Here is a 17,510-nt window from a genome sequence, read left to right as displayed (position 1 = left end):
GGGGGAGGGGCCTGTTGTGCTGATTTTCAGGTGTTAGCACTTGGGGGAGCTGCTCTGCCCCTGCCTGCTGCAGGGCTCAGCACGGGTTGTTTACCCCTTGAGGCCCCAGGAGGAACAGCCGCAGTTGCTATGGCAACTCTGGAAGCCTGGATTCAGCCTCCGCAGGAACTACAGGGCTCTCCGTGTGCAGGTCCTGGAGGCTCCGGGGCGGGGCCGCTGATCTGCTCAGCTCGGGGCAGGAGCGTCCTTGCTGTCCTGGGCCCTCCCGGCCTCTGCCTGTCCCGGGGGAGGCCGGATCCTGGGCTGTGTCCCGGCGCCCTGTGCTCCCGGCCTGCGCTGTTGGATTCGCGCTCCCGCCCTGGAGCCCCCTCCGCGGAGTCGCCGCCCGAGTCCCTCCGACCTGCTCCGGGTTCTGGGTACTGCAGCCCTTAGGGAGCTCGGTGCACTCTCCCGGGGTGCAGGTGTCTTTTAGTGTCCCAGGGAGCCCGAGGGCATCCCCGCCCTCCTGGGTCCTGCTCCAACTCCCTGCGAGCCCCTTTCCGCCCGCCCGGGAAGGTTGGTGCAGCTCCTGCTTCTCCGGGACGGGGCTCTCCTGTCCTGGGGACACTCGCCCTGGCCTCAGCCTGGCTCCTCGCGGGGCCCCTACCCCTCGGAAGCCTTTTGTTTCTTTATTTCTTTTTTCCGGTCTTCCTACCTTGATAGAAGCGCGAACTCTTCTCACTGTAGCATTCCAGCTGTTCTCTCTTTAAATCTCAGGCCGAATTCGTAGATTTTCAGGATGATTTGAAGGTTATCTAGGTAATTTTTTGGGGACAGGTGATTTGGGGACCCTACTCTTCTGCCAATTTGCCCCTCCTCCCCGATGGTCATTTAAAGTTGTAAGTATAAAAGCATGTAATATATTAGCAGTGCCTATAGTATATAAGTATACTGCATATCAATAAACATTACTTAAAAATAATTTTCCATTTTACTGTATACTCTGGGTTTCTAATTTTATTAATGGAATCCTGGAATTAATTTGAAGACATTCATTTTCAAATATTTTGGTATATGTTCAGCTATACTTTGTTATATGTTGACTTATTGCTTTGCTTATTTCAGTATCTCTGAGACTTGTGACATTTTTAAATTGTAGTACTTTGTATCCGCTACTTTTAGCCACTATGAATAATCAAAATTAATTTAATATCTTTTTCAAATACCGAAGTGTATTTAATTCAGAAATTATAAGTCATAATTGAACCCTTTGAAAATAAGTGAGGAATTAAATATTAAAAATATTTGAAATAAAATAATATTTGAAATACTGTCTATGAATTATATGAATTCAATATATATATGATTTATAAGTATGTAAATGCAGAAATTTGATATTCTGACACATGCTCATGTTACATGTTTCAAATTCTGTTCTAAGTTATATACGTATCAGCTAAATCTTTTCAAACATTAATGGAGTTTGAAAAAAGACACTCAATTTGAAATTTAACTATACTGTAATGATAGAAGAATGAAAATGAAATCTACCAGCTATGTCTAATATTTTGTTTCCACTTTTTAGATTTCCATTTTGACAGTGCCTGGAGACGAACCAAGAACTTTTGCTGTTCGAGTCATTGAGTTATGTTCTTCAACAATGACATGCATGAAAGGCACATGTAAGCACAGTAAAATCTAGTTGTCTTGTGTGTTTGTTTAGGTAATAAAGGGGGGCAGCCACTGATAAAGTTGAGTTCTGTTTTTAGTTTTGCCATATATTTTTGTATTCACATTATTTATTCACACACTTTATGTTCATACAGTAAGTCATTTTATACATTCCCCTTGCCTCTAATAATTTTTGTGGCTAAATCTTCATAGGCACAATTTATAAACCCTCCAGTGAAAGAATTTCTGTGACTTTCCAATTCTTTCTATAATCTTACTTAAGCTTATTAGAAACCTACTTTCACAAAATTTATTTTCTTTACTACGTATTTTCTTTGATTTTCCTTAGAATTCTTAATCCAGTTCATGAATTTCTAAATATGTAAATCCTCTATTTTTTTTATGACTCTAAAGTTAGGTACTACTTTATGCTCTTTATGTTCTTTTACCAATATGTATCAAAATTTCTGTCTCTAGCACTGTCAGATATCATGTCTTATAGAACATATTTCTTAAAGATGCTTCAGTAAGTAGAAATCAGCAAGGATACCTTAGATATCATTATACCTAAACCTAAACTATGTACCGTAGGAATTACAAAAAAGCAGAGGGTGGTATGCCTGATTTGAAATGTTTATAACCTTATTGCACACCTAATAGAACAAGATGGTATTAACTATGTGCAGTGTATTCTGCTAGACATTTCAGGATAGGTAAAGATGAGTATGACATAGATCTGACCTTAGGGAACTCACAATCTAGTGCAACAAATAAGACACACAAAAGTAGCTGTAAGAGGAGAATATGAAAGTACCACAAGACAAGTACTAACGAATAGTGGACTGTAGAGATTCATAGGATGGAAGCATGTTAGAATTTTTATAATACGGTAAATTTATATTAAGTTTTATTCAGACCATTATATGAATTATGAAAAGTGGAAGACTAATCTGGTTTGGCATAGTCCATGAAGACATGAATATGTCTTCAAGTGTAGAACTACTACTTACTAAAAGATATCAAAAATATGGTTAAATAGAGAGAATTGGGAGCCTGTTGCCAGCAGGAAGAATGAAGAAAACTTGTCCCTTTTTGCCATAGTCCTAAATTTCAGTTTGAAAAGTAGCTCATTGTTGGTTTTCACCTTTTATAGTGATTTTTTGAATTAAATAAATTATTACCATGACAATTACCATTATTTTTCCCTATTACTTACCTTGTTTTTTTTATGTCTTTTTATCTGTGCTAGTATCTTGGATACAATTACATTTGTTTTATATTTGTGAATATTTTTTGTAAATTTTTATGAATTATTTTTCTGTATGAAATGTTTTTGTATATCCAGTCTAATACATACTATTGACAATTTGAAAGATGTACAAAAGAAAAGTAAAACTACAATAATCCTTTTACCCATAGATAATAGACACTTGCTGTGTGTTTCTTTATCTTGTTTTTTATATGTGTATACATGCATATTTCCATAAATATGCAATGCTATTTAATATATTTTATACTCTACTTTTTAAAAATACTTAATACAACAGTCTTTTTCAATATCTGTGATATTTTCAGTGATTGTGGATATGCCATTTTTATTTAATCCCATGGTGTTGAGATTAAGAGTTTTGAAAATTGTTACATAGTCCTATAAGAAACAGTCAACCTAATAAACAAATATTTGTGAAATTCCATTATTTTTAAAAAATCTCTTTGTATTGGGCAGCCCGGGTGGCTCAGTGGTTTAGCCACCACCTTCAGCCCAGGGCGTGATCCTGGAGACCCGGGATCGAGTCCCACATCAGGCTCCCTGCATGGAGCCTGCTTCTCCCTCTGCCTGTGTCTCTGCCTCTCTCTCTCTCTATCTCTCTCTCCCTCTCTCTCTCTCTCTTTCTCTGTGTGTGTGTGTGTCTCATGAATAAATAAAATCTTTTTTAAAAAAGGTATACATTATAAAAAAAAACTTTGTGTGGAATTAATTGGGTCAAAGTGTACAGGTTTCTTTATTTTGCAGTTATAGATTCATAAGTATTTGTTAAGATAGAACTGAGAAGTCCCAGGTACCTTTCACCCAATTTTTTCCAGTAGTTCTGTTTTTACCAAATTATACTACAATATCAAAATCAGGAGTTTGATATTGTTATAATGTGCATATGCAATTTCATCACACGTGTAGATTATTGTGACCATCACGACAAGGATCTCCTTAGTATTACCCTTTTATAGCCATAGCTATAGCCTTCCCTCACAACATTAGCTACTTAATCCCTAGCAACCACTAAGCTGCTTTCCACTTTAGTAATTTTGTCGTTTTGACAATATCATATAGAATGAATCATACAATAGGTAAACTTTTTTCTTTTTTTTAATAAATTAATTTTTATTGGTGTTCGATTTACCAACATACAGAATAACACCCAGTGCTCATCCCGTCAAGTGTCTCCTTCAGTGCCCGTCACCCATTCACCCCCACCCCCCGCCCTCCTCCCCTTCCACCACCCCTAGTTCATTTCCCAGAGTTAGGAGTCTTTATGTTCTGTCTCCCTTTCTGATATTTCCCCCACATTTCTTCTCCATTCCCTTATATTCCCTTTCACTATTATTCACATTCCCCAAATGAATGAGAACATACCCTGTTTGTCCTTCTCCGATTGACTTACTTCACTCAGCATAATGCCCTCCAGTTCCATCCACGTTGAAGCAAATGGTGGGTATTTGTCGTTTCTAACGGCTGAGTAATATTCCATTGTATACATAAACCACATCTTCTTTATCCATTCGTCTTTCGATGGACACCGAGGCTCCTTCCACAGTTTGGCTACTGTGGACATGGCTGCTAGAAACATCGGGGTGCAGGTGTCCCGGCGTTTCATTGCATCTGAATCTTTGGGGTAAATCCCCAACAGTGCAATTGCTGGGTCGTAGGGCAGGTCTATTTTTAACTCTTTGAGGAACCTCCACACAGTTTTCCAGAGTGGCTGCACCAGTTCACATTCCCACCAACAGTGTAAGAGGGTTCCCTTTTCTCCACATCCTCTCCAACATTTGTTGTTTCATGCCTTGTTAATGTTCCCCATTCTCACTGGTGTGAGGTGGTATCTCATTGTGGATTTGATTTGTATTTCCCTGATGGCAAGTGATGCAGAGCATTTTCTCATGTGCATCTTGGCCATGTCTATGTCTTCCTCTGTGACATTACTCTTCATGTCTTTTGCCCATTTCATGATTGGATTGTTTGTTTCTTTGCTGTTGAGTTTAATAAGTTCTTTATAGATATTGGAAACTAGCCCTTTATCTGATACGTCATTTGCAAATATCTTCTCCCATTCTGTAGGTTGTCTTTTAGTTTTGTTGACTGTATCCTTTGCTGTGCAAAAGCTTCTTATCTTGATGAAGTCCCAATAGTTCATTTTTGCTTTTGTTTCTTTTGCTTTCGTGGATGTATCTTGCAAGAAGTTACTGTGGCCAAGTTCAGAAAAGGGTGTTGCCTGTGTTCTCCTCTAGGATTTTGATGGAATCTTGTCTCACATTTAGATCTTTCATCCATTTTGAGTTTATCTTTGTGTATGGTGCAAGAGAGTGGTCTAGTTTCATTCTTCTGCATGTGGATGTCCAATTTTCCCAGCACCATTTATTGAAAAGACTGTCTTCCAGTGGATAGTCTTTCCTCCTTTATCGAATATTAGTTGACCATAAAGTTCAGGGTCCACTTCTGGGTTCTCTATTCTGTTCCATTGATCTATGTGTCTGTTTTTGTGCCAGTACCACACTGTCTTGATGACCACAGCTTTGTAGTACAACCTGAAATCTGGCATTGTGATGCCCCCAGAGATAGTTTTCTTTTTTAAAATTCCCCTGGCTATTCGGGGTCTTTTCTGATTCCACACAAATCTTAAAATAATTTGTTCTAAGTCTCTGAAGAAAGTCCATGGTATTTTGATAGGGATTGCATTGAACGTGTAAATTGCCCTGGGTAACATTGACATTTTCACAATATTAATTCTGCCAATCCATGAGCATGGAATATTTTTCCATCTCTTTGTGTCTTCCTCAATTTCTTTCAGAAGTGTTCTATAGTATTTAGGGTATAGATCCTTTACCTCTTTGGTTAGGTTTATTCCTAGGTATCTTATGCTTTTGGGTGCAATTGTAAATGGGATTGACTCCTTAATTTCTCTTTCTTCAGTCTCATTGTTAGTGTATAGGAATGCCATTGATTTCTGGGCATTGATTTTGCATCCTGCCACGCTACCAAATTGCTGTATGAGTTCTAGCAATTTGGGGTGGAGGCTTTTGAGTTTTCTATGTAGAGTATCATGTCATCGGCAAGAGGGAGAGTTTGACTTCTTCTTTGCCAATTTGAATGCCTTTAATGTCTTTTTGTTGTCTGATTGCGGAGGCTAGGACTTCCAATACTATGTTGAATAGCAGTGGGGAGAGTGGACATCCCTGTCTTGTTCCTGATCTTAGGGGAAAGGCTCCCAGTGCTTCCCCATTGAAAATGATATTTGCTGTGGGCTTTTCGTAGATGGCTTTTAAGATGTCGAGGAAAGTTCCCTCTATCCCTACACTCTGAAGAGTTTTGATCAGGAATGGATGCTGTATTTTGTCAAATGCTTTCTCTGCATCTAATGAGAGGATCATGTGGTTCTGGGTTTTTCTCTTGCTGATATGATGAATCACATTGATTGTTTTACGAGTGTTGAACCAGCCTTGTGTCCCGGGGATAAATCCTACTTGGTCATGGTGAATAATTTTCTTAATGTGTTGTTGGATCCTATTGGCTAGTATCTTGTTGAGAATTTTTGCATCCATGATCATCAGGGATATTGGTCTGTAATTCTCCTTTTTGGTGGGGTCTTTGTCTGGTTTTGGAATTAAGGTGATGCTGGCCTCATAGAACGAATTTGGAAGTACTCCATCTCTTTCTATCTTTCCAAACAGCTTTAGTAGAATAGGTATGGTTTCTTCTTTAAACGTTTGATAGAATTCCCCTGGGAAGCCATCTGGCCCTGGACTCTTGTGTCTTGGGAGGTTTTTGATGACTGCTTCAATTTCCTCCCTGGTTATTGGCCTGTTCAGGTTTTCTATTTCTTCCTGCTCCAGTTTTGGTAGTTTGTGGCTTTCCAGGAATGCGTCCATTTCTTCTAGATTGCCTAATTTATTGGCGTAGAGCTGTTCATAATATGTTTTTAAAATCGTTTGTATTTCCTTGGTGTTGGTAGTGATCTCTCCTTTCTCATTCATGATTTTATTAATTTGAGTCTTCTCTCTCTTCTTTTTAATAAGGTTGGCTAATGGTTTATCTATCTTATTAATTCTTTCAAAGAACCAACTCCTGCTTCTATTGCTCTGTTCCACAGTTCTTCTGGTCTCAATTTCGTTGAATTCTGCTCGAATTTTAATTAATTCTCTTCTTCTGCTGGGGGTCGGGTCGATTTGCTGCTTCTTCTCTAGCTCCTTTATGTGTAAGGTTAGCTTTTGTATTTGAGTTCTTTTCAGTTTTTGAATGGATGCTTGTATTGCGATGTATTTCCCCCTCAGGACTACTTTTGTTGCATCCCAAAGATTTTGAACAGTTGTATCTTCATTCTCATTAGTTTCCATGACTCTTTTTAATTCTTCCTTAATTTCCTGGTTGACCCTTTTATCTTTTAGCAGGATGGTCCTTAACCTCCACATGTTTGAGGTCCTTCCAAACTTCTTCTTGTGATTGAGTTCTAATTTCAAGGCGTTATGGTCTGAGAATATGCAGGGGACGATCCCAATCTTTTGGTATCAGTTCAGACCCGATTTGTGACCCAGTATGTGGTCTATTCTGGAGAAAGTTCCATGTGCACTTGAGAAGAATGTGTATTCAGTTGAGTTTGGATGCAAAGTTCTGTAGATATCTGTGAAATCTATCTGGTCCAGTGTATGATTTAAAGCTCTCGTTTCTTTGGAGATGTTGTGCTTAGAAGACCTATCGAGGGTAGAAAGAGCTAGATTGAAGTCACCAAGTATAAGTGTATTATTTTCTAAGTATTTCTTCACTTTGGTTAATAATTCATTTAAGTATTTGGCAGCTCCCACATTCGGGGCATATATATTGAGGATTGTTAAGTCCTCTTGCTGGATAGATCCTTTAAGTATGATATAGTGTCCCTCTTCGTCTCTCACTACAGTCTTCGGGGTAAATTTTAGTTTATCTGATATAAGGATGGCTACCCCTGCTTTCTTTTGGGAGCCATTTGAATGGTAAATGGTTCTCCAACCTTTTATTTTCAGGGTGTAGGTGTCCTTCTGTCTAAAATGAGTCTCTTGTAGACAGCAAATAGATGGGTCCTGCTTTTTTATCCAGTCTGAAACCCTGTGCCTTTTGATGGGGTCATTAAGCCCGTTCACGTTCAGAGTTACTCTTGTCAGATATGAGTTTAGTGTCATCATGATATCTATTTAGTCGTTGTTTTTGTGGATTGTTCCACTGAACTTCTTCTTAAAGGGGAATTTTAAGAGTCCCCCTTAAAATTTCTTGCAGAGCTGGTTTGGAGGTCACATATTCTTTCAGTTCCTGCCTGTCTTGGAAGCTCTTTATCTCTCCTTCCATTTTGAATGAGAGCCTTGCTGGATAGAGTATTCTTGGTTGCATGTTCTTCTCATTTAGGACCGTGAATATATCCTGCCAGCCCTTTCTGGCCTGCCGCGTCTCTGTGGAGAGGTCTGCTGTTACCCTAATATTCCTCCCCATGAAAGTCAGGGACTTCTTGTCTCTTGCTGCTTTAAGGATCTTCTCTTTATCTTTGGAATTTGCAAGCTTCGCTATTAGATGTCGAGGTGTTGAACGGTTTTTATTGATTTTAGGGGGGGATCTCTCTATTTCCTGGATCTGAATGCCTGTTTCCCTTCCCAGATTGGGGAAGTTTTGAGCTAGGATTTGTTCAAATACATATTCTGGCCCTCTGTCCCTTTCGGCGCCCTCGGGAACCCCAATTAAATGTAGGTTTTTCTTCCTTAGGCTGTCATTTATTTCCCTTAATCTGTCTTCATGGTCTTTGATTTGTCTGTCTCTTTTTTCCTCAGTTTCCCTCTTTGCCATCAACTTGTCTTCTATGTCACTCACTCGTTCTTCCACCTCGTTAACCCTCATCGTTAGGACTTCTAGTTTGGATTTCATCTCATTCAATTGATTTTTAATTTCTGCCTGATTGGATCTAAATTCTGCAGTCATGAAGTCTCGTGAGTCCTTAATGCTTTTTTCTAGAGCCACCAGTAGCTGTATAATAGTGCTTCTGAATTGGCTTTCTGACATTGAATTGTAATCCAGATTTTGTAACTCTGTGGGAGAGAGGGCTGTTTCTGATTCTTTCTTTTGAGGTGAGGTTTTCCTTCTAGTCATTTTGCTCAGTGCAGAGTGGCCAAAAACAAGTTGTATTGGGAAAAGGAGAGAAAGAGAGAGAAGGAAAGAAAAGAGAAAGAGAAAAAAGAAAAAGAAAAAAAGGGAAGAAAAAGAGAAAGAAAAAGAAAGAAAGGTGATAAAAAGGGGGGGTGGGGGAAGCAATCAGAAATCAAAAAGAAAAGAAAGAAGAAAAAAAAAAACACGGGGGAGTATCTTCTGAATCTGTAGACTTTAAGTCCCTTGACTTCCCCTGGAACTGGTCCTTCTAGCTGGTCTTCTGGGGGAGGGGCCTGTTGTGCTGATTTTCAGGTGTTAGCACTTGGGGGAGCTGCTCTGCCCCTGCCTGCTGCAGGGCTCAGCGGGGGTTGTTTACCCCTTGAGGCCCCAGGAGGAACAGCCGCAGTTGCTATGGCAACTCTGGAAGCCTGGATTCAGCCTCCGCAGGAACTACAGGGCTCTCCGTGTGCAGGTCCTGGAGGCTCCGGGGCGGGGCCGCTGATCTGCTCAGCTCGGGGCAGGAGCGTCCTTGCTGTCCTGGGCCCTCCCGGCCTCTGCCTGTCCCGGGGGAGGCCGGATCCTGGGCTGTGTCCCGGCGCCCTGTGCTCCCGGCCTGCGCTGTTGGATTCGCGCTCCCGCCCTGGAGCCCCCTCCGCGGAGTCGCCGCCCGAGTCCCTCCGAGCTGCTCCGGGTTCTGGGTACTGCAGCCCTTAGGGAGCTCGGCGCACTCTCCCGGGGTGCAGGTGTCTGTTAGTGTCCCAGGGAGCCCGAGGGCATCCCCGCCCTCCTGGGTCCTGCTCTAACTCCCTGCGAGCCCCTTTCCGCCCGGGAAGGTTGGTGCAGCTCCTGCTTCTCCAGGACGGGGCTCTCCTGTCCTGGGGACACTCGCTCCGGCCTCAGCCTGGCTCCTCGCGGGGCCCCTCCCCCTCGGAGGCCTTTTTTTTCTTTTTCTCTGTCTTCCTACCTTGATAGAAGCACGAACTCTTCTCACTGTAGCGTTTCAGCTCTTCTCTCTTTAAATCTCAGGCCGAATTCGTAGATTTTCAGGATGATTTGAAGGTTATCTAGGTAATTTGGTGGGGACAGTTGATTTGGAGACCCTACTCTTCCGCCATCTTGCCCCTCCTCTCCAGAATTAAAGACTTAAATGTGAAACATGAATCCATAAAAATCCTAGAGGGCATGCATAGTTGATAATTTTTCTGACATTATGTTATATGTCTCCTAAGGCAAGGGAAGCAAAGCCAGAAATAAAATACTGAACTACATCAAAATTAAAAGCTTTTGCAAGGTGAAGGAAACAGTGAACAAAACTAAAAGGCAATTCACAGAATTCATGAAGATATTTGGTTATGACATATTCTATAAAGGGTTCCTATCTAAAATATATAAAGAACTTTTACAACTCAACACCCAACTTAAAAATGAACAGATGACATGAACAGGCATTATTCCATAGAAGACACACAGATGGCCAATGGACTCATGAAAAGATTCTCAATATCACTTAAAATCAAGGAAAGGCAAATCAAAATTACAGTGAGCTATCATCTCATACCTGTCAGAATGCTTAAAATCAACTTTAGAAAAAAAACAGGTATTGGTAAGGGTGTAAAAAAAAGGAACACTTGTGCACTGTTGATGCCAATGCAAACTGCTGTAGCCACTGTGTAAAATAATATAGAGGTTCCTCAGAAAGTTAAAAATAGAACTGGTGTATTTTTTTTTTACCAAGAGGTACAAAACACTAATTTGAAGGAATACATACACCCCTGTATTTATTGCAGCATTATTTACACTAGAAAATTTATGGAAGCAACTCATGTGCCCATCAATAGGTGAATGGATAAAGAAGATGTGGTCTATATATATGCAGTGGAATATTATTCAGCCATAAAAATAATGAAATCTTGACACTTGCAACAACATGAATGCAGCTAGAAATAATGCAAAGTGAAATAAGTCAGAAAATGGCAAATACTATCTGACTTCACTCATGTGTAATTTAAGAAATGAAACATGATCAAAGGAAAAATGAGAGAGACAAGCCAAGAAACAAGCCCTTGTTTAAGCACAAATGAGGGTTATCCAAGAGGAGGTAGGTAGAGAGATGGCTGAAATATGTGATGAGGATTAAGGAGTACACTTATGATGAGCACTGAGTGATGTACAGAACTGTTGAATCACTGTGTTGTTCACCTGGAACAAATATAACACTATATGTTAACTCTACTGGAATTAACATAAACATTAAAAAAAGTGAGAAGATTGTGTTGAAGAATACATCTCTGTCAGCTCCAGAAGTGACTTCATTATAACAAATGTGCTGGAACCTCCGGGCCTAAGAAGTTTAGAACAGTTTGTAGAAAAATTAGGCCAAAATATGGTCTCTGGACCAGCCATATCTTATCTGGAGACTTGTTGGAAATATATGAAAACCCAACTCTGGCCTTCTACTTCAGAAACCATGTTCTGAGAAGCCCTATAGGTGATTCAGAAACACATGAAAGTTTGAAAGCCACCGCTACAAAAGAATGAAATGCCTTTTCAGGGTGAAAAGGTGGTGTCAAAGCAAAGATTGCATCAAAGTTTAAAAGACAAGGAAATCTTTATTGAAGAGTATTGCAAAAAAGATAGAAGGCAGAACAACTCAGTCTGAATTCATCTCCCCTGAGGTAGATGATGAGAAGGTTAAGGGCTGGGGCGAGCTGCTGGCAATGTACTAGAGGATGTTGGCAGTAAAGGGGGTTGTCATTGGCCATTTGTGTTTGCAAGTAAACTTCTATTTTATGGCAAAAAAATGGTACATAAGAGACTCTGCTGTTCCGTATTATGATAATGTAAGGTTTGCTTATGTAAGTTTTATGAGTAAAATTTTTGAACTAATTTTTATTGTGAGGAATAAATATATTCATGTGTATTTATTCACACGTAAACACACACATTTGTGCATGTTTTGATACATCCTCATATTACCCAAATAAATTCCAAGGAGTATATACCAAAATAATCATACAGTGGTTATCCCTAAATGATGAGAATACAGATAATTGACACATTTTTCTGTTTGTTTACTTTGATTTGCCACAAATATAAAGGATCATATTGCATAAATGTATAACAGTGTGATTAAAATTTGACCTACCACATATTTGACAGTTATATTTTGATTATGTCCAATTGAATCCACAGTTTCAGGTGTATATTTTCAGGCCACTATAAGATATAAAAATGTTCCATGTGGTCATTACATTTAACTATTTATCTTTAATCTTCATATTCTCAAATCTTCCTAATTTGGTAAATATTTCCTGAAATTTTAAACTGCTTTCCCAAATTGCCCTGTACCATTGTAATCAGTGACCTAACTTAGGGAAGTTAAGTTTTTTTTCACATGGCTCCTTCCTTCATTGTCATCTGGATTCTGTTCCCACTTAATTCATTTATTTATGTGTATGTGTATACTCTCCCATTCCCACACCTCTTCTTCATGTTAGCTTATTCAGAAAAGCCTTCCTACTTATTGAAGACAATGAATGGCTCTTCTGCAGTCATAAGTAGCATGAAGTGGAACTGTAACCTTCACATTTTCTTTTATAAGCAACATCATAGTTAGTTTAAGTATCCCCTGGACATTTCCCTGGTATTTTGACATAGTTTAATGTCCAGTGTATTTTGGGGGAAAAACACTAAAATATGTTTTACAAGTATGTACTTGTCTGAATAGCTTTCTCATATAATAGAGTTATATTTATTTATGGAATCACTACAAAGGTCAAAGAACTTCCCTCATATTAAATTCTTCAGAGTACAAATATTGTATGGTTAGACGTGGTAGTAGAGCATCTGCACTTTCCAATTATGAGAGATCCCTGCTTTTGGATGAAGTATACTCCTTGACAGTATATATTTAAGCAGTTTGTAGTGATGCAGACTTATAGTCCCTACTCATTCTTGCATTTACACAGGGACTGTCAGTCAGCCGGGTAAGAGTAACCAAGACTATTGTATAGGTCTTAGGCCTGCCTAGAAGGAGTAGAGATGGCAAGATCATTTGTCCAAGGTCATATGATGATGTTTATCTTTGAAATATAATAATAATAGTAACAGCTTTTGTGAATTATTTGCTGGGAGTCAGTAATGAGGTAAGTACTCCCATTAGTTATTTCATGCATTTCTTAACCCTTTGAAGTAGGTACTATTAGTTCCATTTTATATATAAGGAAACTAAGGCTAATCTTTTTTTTTAAATGCTTCCCTCATACACTTTTCTTTCTCTTCTCATAAATTGTCATCACATTGTGCCAACCTTAAAACTATGGGGTTTTTCCTCTCTTACAATAAAGAAAATAGTGTCATACCATTCCACAGTGATAGTCATTTAACAAATATTTATTGAGGTCCTAGGAAACATTGCATGCCAATGGATATATGAATTAGAGCTGTTGTAAAGATTCAGTATTTATAAAACATTAATCTCACAGTGCCTGACCAAAGAGTTAAGCATATAAGAAATGGCAGCTACTCTTGATGCAAGAATACCATTGCTGGGGTGCCTGAGTGGCTCTAGTCAAGATACCAGGGTCCTGGAAATGAGCCCCACATCAGGCTCCTTGCTCAGAGGGAGTCTGCTTCTCCCTCTACCCCTCCCCCTGTTCATGCTTGTGTGCTCTCTCTCTCTTTGTCACTCTCTCTCTCTGAAATAAATAAAATTTTTAAAAAAGAATACCATTGCTAATATACTGGGTATGGGTACTACATATAACAAAATATTATTTTTAATATTATCATGTTTTCTCTCCCCTTTGTGCCTTTGCACAAACTCTTCCCTTGCCCTAATGTGGCCTTGCCAACTAGTTAAATGTTTCTTCATCCTTTGAGTCCTAGTTCATATATTAACCACCTTTTTCAAACTTTTCCTGCCTCATTCATGCACTTAGACATTTGCTCCTCTTTTTGGTAGAAACTTGAACTTCCCTCTAGGGGTTAACATTTATTCTTTTTTTATAATGATAACATTTATTAAACAATATGTGTAGGCACTGTTTTAAGTACTTTAATTTGATTGATTTAATTTAACCCTCACAAAAATTCTGTGATTCAGCCCATTGTCTTCTCTATTATTCAGATGAGGAAACTGAAGCACAGAAAGGTAAATGATTTACCCAAGGTCACAGAACTTGTAGTAGGGAGAAGCAAACTTTAAATCCAGTCAGTCTGACTCTAGAGCCTATATATTTTACTCACCATAATATACTGCTTCTTACAGTTATTTTTTAAATTTTATTTAAATTCATTACTATATAGTATATTATTAGTTTCAGAGATAGAGTTTAGTGATTTAACAGTTGTATGCAACACCCAGTGCTCATCATTTCAAGTGCCCTTCTTAATGCCCATCACCTAGTTAGCCCATCCTCCCACCCACTTCTCCTCCAGCAACCCTGTTTGTTTCCTGTAGTTAAGAGTCTCTTATGGTTTGTCTCCCTCTCTGATTTCATCTTGTTTTATTTTTTGCTCCCTTCCCCAGGATAATCTTTTTGTTTCTTAAATTCCTCATATGAATGAAATCATATGTTAATTGTCTTTCCCTAATTGCTTTATTTCACTTAGCATAATACCCTTTAGTTCTACCCACATTGTTGCGAATGGTAAGATTTCATTTTTGATGGTTGAGTAATATTCCTGTGTGTGTGTGTGTGTGTGTGTGTGTGTGTGTGTGTGTGTGTGTATGCATGCATGCATACCACATTTTCTTTATCCATTTATCTCTTGATGGACATCTGGGCTCTTCCATGTTTTGGTTATTGTGGACAATGCTGCTATAAACATTTGGGTGCAGTGCCTCTTCAAATCACTGTATCCTTTGGATAAATACCTCGTAGTGCAACTGATGGGTCCTAGGGTAGCTCTATTTTTAGCTTTTTGAGGAACCTCTATACTGTTCTCCAGAATGGCTTTAGCAGCTTGTATCCCCCACAAAGAGTATAAAAGGATTCCCCTTTCTCCCCTCGCCAACATCTGTTGTTTTCTAACTTGTTAGTTTTAGCCATTCTGACTGGTGTGAGGTGCTATCTCATTGTGGTTTTAATTTTTATTTCCCTGATGCCGAGTGACATTGAGCATTTTTTCATGTTCCTGCTGGCCATGTGTAAGTCTTTGGAGAAATGTCTGTTCATGTCTTCCATCCATTTCTTCACCAGACTTTTTGTTTTTTAGGTGTTGAATTGGTAAATTCTTTATAGATTTTAGATACTAGCTCCCTGTCTGATAAGATATTTACAAATACCCTCTCCCATTCTGAAGGTTGTCTTTTAGTTTGTTGACTGTTTCCTTTGCTGAGCAGAAGCTTTTTATCTTGATGAAGTCCCAATAGTTCATTTTTGTTTTTGTTTCCCTTGCCTTCGAAGATGTGTCTAGCAAGAAATTGCTGCAGGAAGTTGCTTCCTGTGTTCTCTAGGATTTGATGGATTCCTGTCTCACATCTAGGTCTTTATAGATTTTGAGTTTATTTTTGTGTATGGCTAAGAAAATGGTGAGTTTCTTTCTTCTATATGTGCTGCCCAATTTTTCCAACACAATTTGTTGGAGAGACTCTTTTTTACATTGTATATATTTTCCTGCTTTGTCAGAGACTGGTTGACCATAGAGTTGAGGATCCATCTCTGGGTTCTCTATTCTGTTCCATTGATCTATGTGTCTGTTTTTGTGCCAGCACCAAACTGTCTTGATGATTACAACTTTGTAATAGAGTTTGAAGCCAGACCTTGTGATGCCACCAGCTTTGGTTTTCTTTTTCAACATTCCTTTGGCTATTTGGGGTCTTTTTGGTTCCATACAAATTTTAGGATTATTTGCTCCAGCTCTATGAAAATGTTCATGATATTTTGATAGGGATTGCATTCAATGTGTAGATTTTTCTGGGTAGCATACACATTTTAATAATATTTATTGTTACAATCCATGAGCATGGAATGTTTTTCTATTTCTTTGTGTCTTCCTCAACTTCATTCATAAGTATTATATAAATTTCAGAGTACAGATTCTTTACTTTTTTGGTTAGGTTTATTCCTAGGTGTATCTTATAGGTATTGGTGCACTTGTAAATGGGACCGATTCCTTAATTTCTCTTTCTTCTGTCTCATCGTTAGCATATAGAAATTCAGCTGACTTCTGTGCAATGATTTTATATCCTGCCATTTTGCTAAATTGCTGTATTCTAGCAGTTCTTGTGTGGAGTCTTTCTGGTTTTCCATATAAAATATCATGTTATCTGTTAAGAGAGACAGTTTGATTTCTTCCTTGCTAATTTGGATGCCTTTTATTTCTTTTTGTTGTCTAATTGCTGAGACTAGAACTTCTAGTACTATATAGAACAACAGTGATGAGAGTGGACATCCTGTCGTGTTCCTGACCTTAGGAAAAAAGCTATTAGCTTTTTCCCATTGTAGATCATATTAGGTGTGGGTTTTTCATATATGGCTTTTATAATATTGAGGTATGTTCCCTCTGTCCCTACATTGCAGAGAGTTTTAATCAAGAAAAGATGTTATATTTTGTCAAATTCTATTTCTGCATCTATTGAGAGGATTATTTGGTTCCTGTCCTTTTGTTAATGTGTTGTATTACATTGATTGATTTGCAGCTCTTGAACCTTGCTTGCAGCCTGGGAATACATCCCACTGCGTTGTGGTGAATAATCCTTTAAAAAAAAGATTCTATTTATTTATTTGGGAGAAGTTGTGTGCACAAGCAGGGGGAAGGGGCAGAGGGAGAGAGAGAAGCAGACTCCTCACGGAGCACAAGCCTGATGTGGGGCTCGATCCCAGGACCCTGAGATCATGACCTGAGCCAAAGGCAGATGCTTAATCCACTGATCGACCTAATAATCATTTTAATGTACTGTTGGATCCTATTAGCTAGTATCTTGGTGAGAATTTTTGCATCTGTTCATCAGGGATATTGGTCTGTAAATCTGCTTTTTCTTGGAGTCTTTGTCTGGTTTGGGGATTGAGTAATGCTGGCCTCATAGAATGAGTTTGGCAGTTTTCCTTTCATTTCTGTTTTTTGGAACAGCTTCAGAAGAATGGGTATTAATACCTCTTTAAATATTTGGTAGAATTTCACTGAGAGTCTAACTGGTCCTGGATTCTTGCTTGTTGGGAGATTTTTGATTACTGATACTATTACTTTACTGGTTATGGCTCTGTTCAGGTTTTCTATTTCTTCCTGTTTCAGTGTTGGTAGTTTATATGTTTCTAGGAATGCATCCATTTCTTCCAGATTGCCTAATTCAGTGGCATATAGTTGTTCATAATATGCTCTTATAATTGTTTGTATGGTTTTGGTGTGTGTTATGATCTCTCTCCCATTTCATTTATGGTTTCTTTTTTACTTTGGTCCTTTTTTCTTTTTGAAAAGTATGGGTAGGGTTTATGGATCTTGTTGATTCTTTCAAAAAACCAACTTCTAGCTTTATTGATCTGTT

At 38.8% G+C, this 17,510-nt stretch overlaps 1 protein-coding gene across 4 annotated transcripts in view; it reads left to right on the top strand.

Moving 5' to 3' along the window:
• CHM (CHM Rab escort protein) overlaps positions 1 to 17,510 on the top strand; it is a 274,974-nt gene that overhangs the window by 225,120 nt on the left and 32,344 nt on the right. For all 4 annotated transcript variants that reach the window (XM_055337921.1, XM_055337920.1, XM_055337918.1 and 1 more), the window contains one exon: positions 1,565 to 1,661. In XM_055337921.1, the coding sequence (XP_055193896.1) occupies positions 1,565 to 1,661 (97 nt within the window). The remainder of the gene's footprint in view (positions 1 to 1,564; positions 1,662 to 17,510) is intronic.

The sequence above is a fragment of the Nyctereutes procyonoides genome, unplaced genomic scaffold (genome assembly GCF_905146905.1).
Source record: "Nyctereutes procyonoides isolate TBG_1078 unplaced genomic scaffold, NYPRO_anot_genome, whole genome shotgun sequence".
Lineage (NCBI taxonomy): Eukaryota > Metazoa > Chordata > Mammalia > Carnivora > Canidae > Nyctereutes > Nyctereutes procyonoides.
This window is presented reverse-complemented; position numbering and strand designations above follow the sequence as displayed.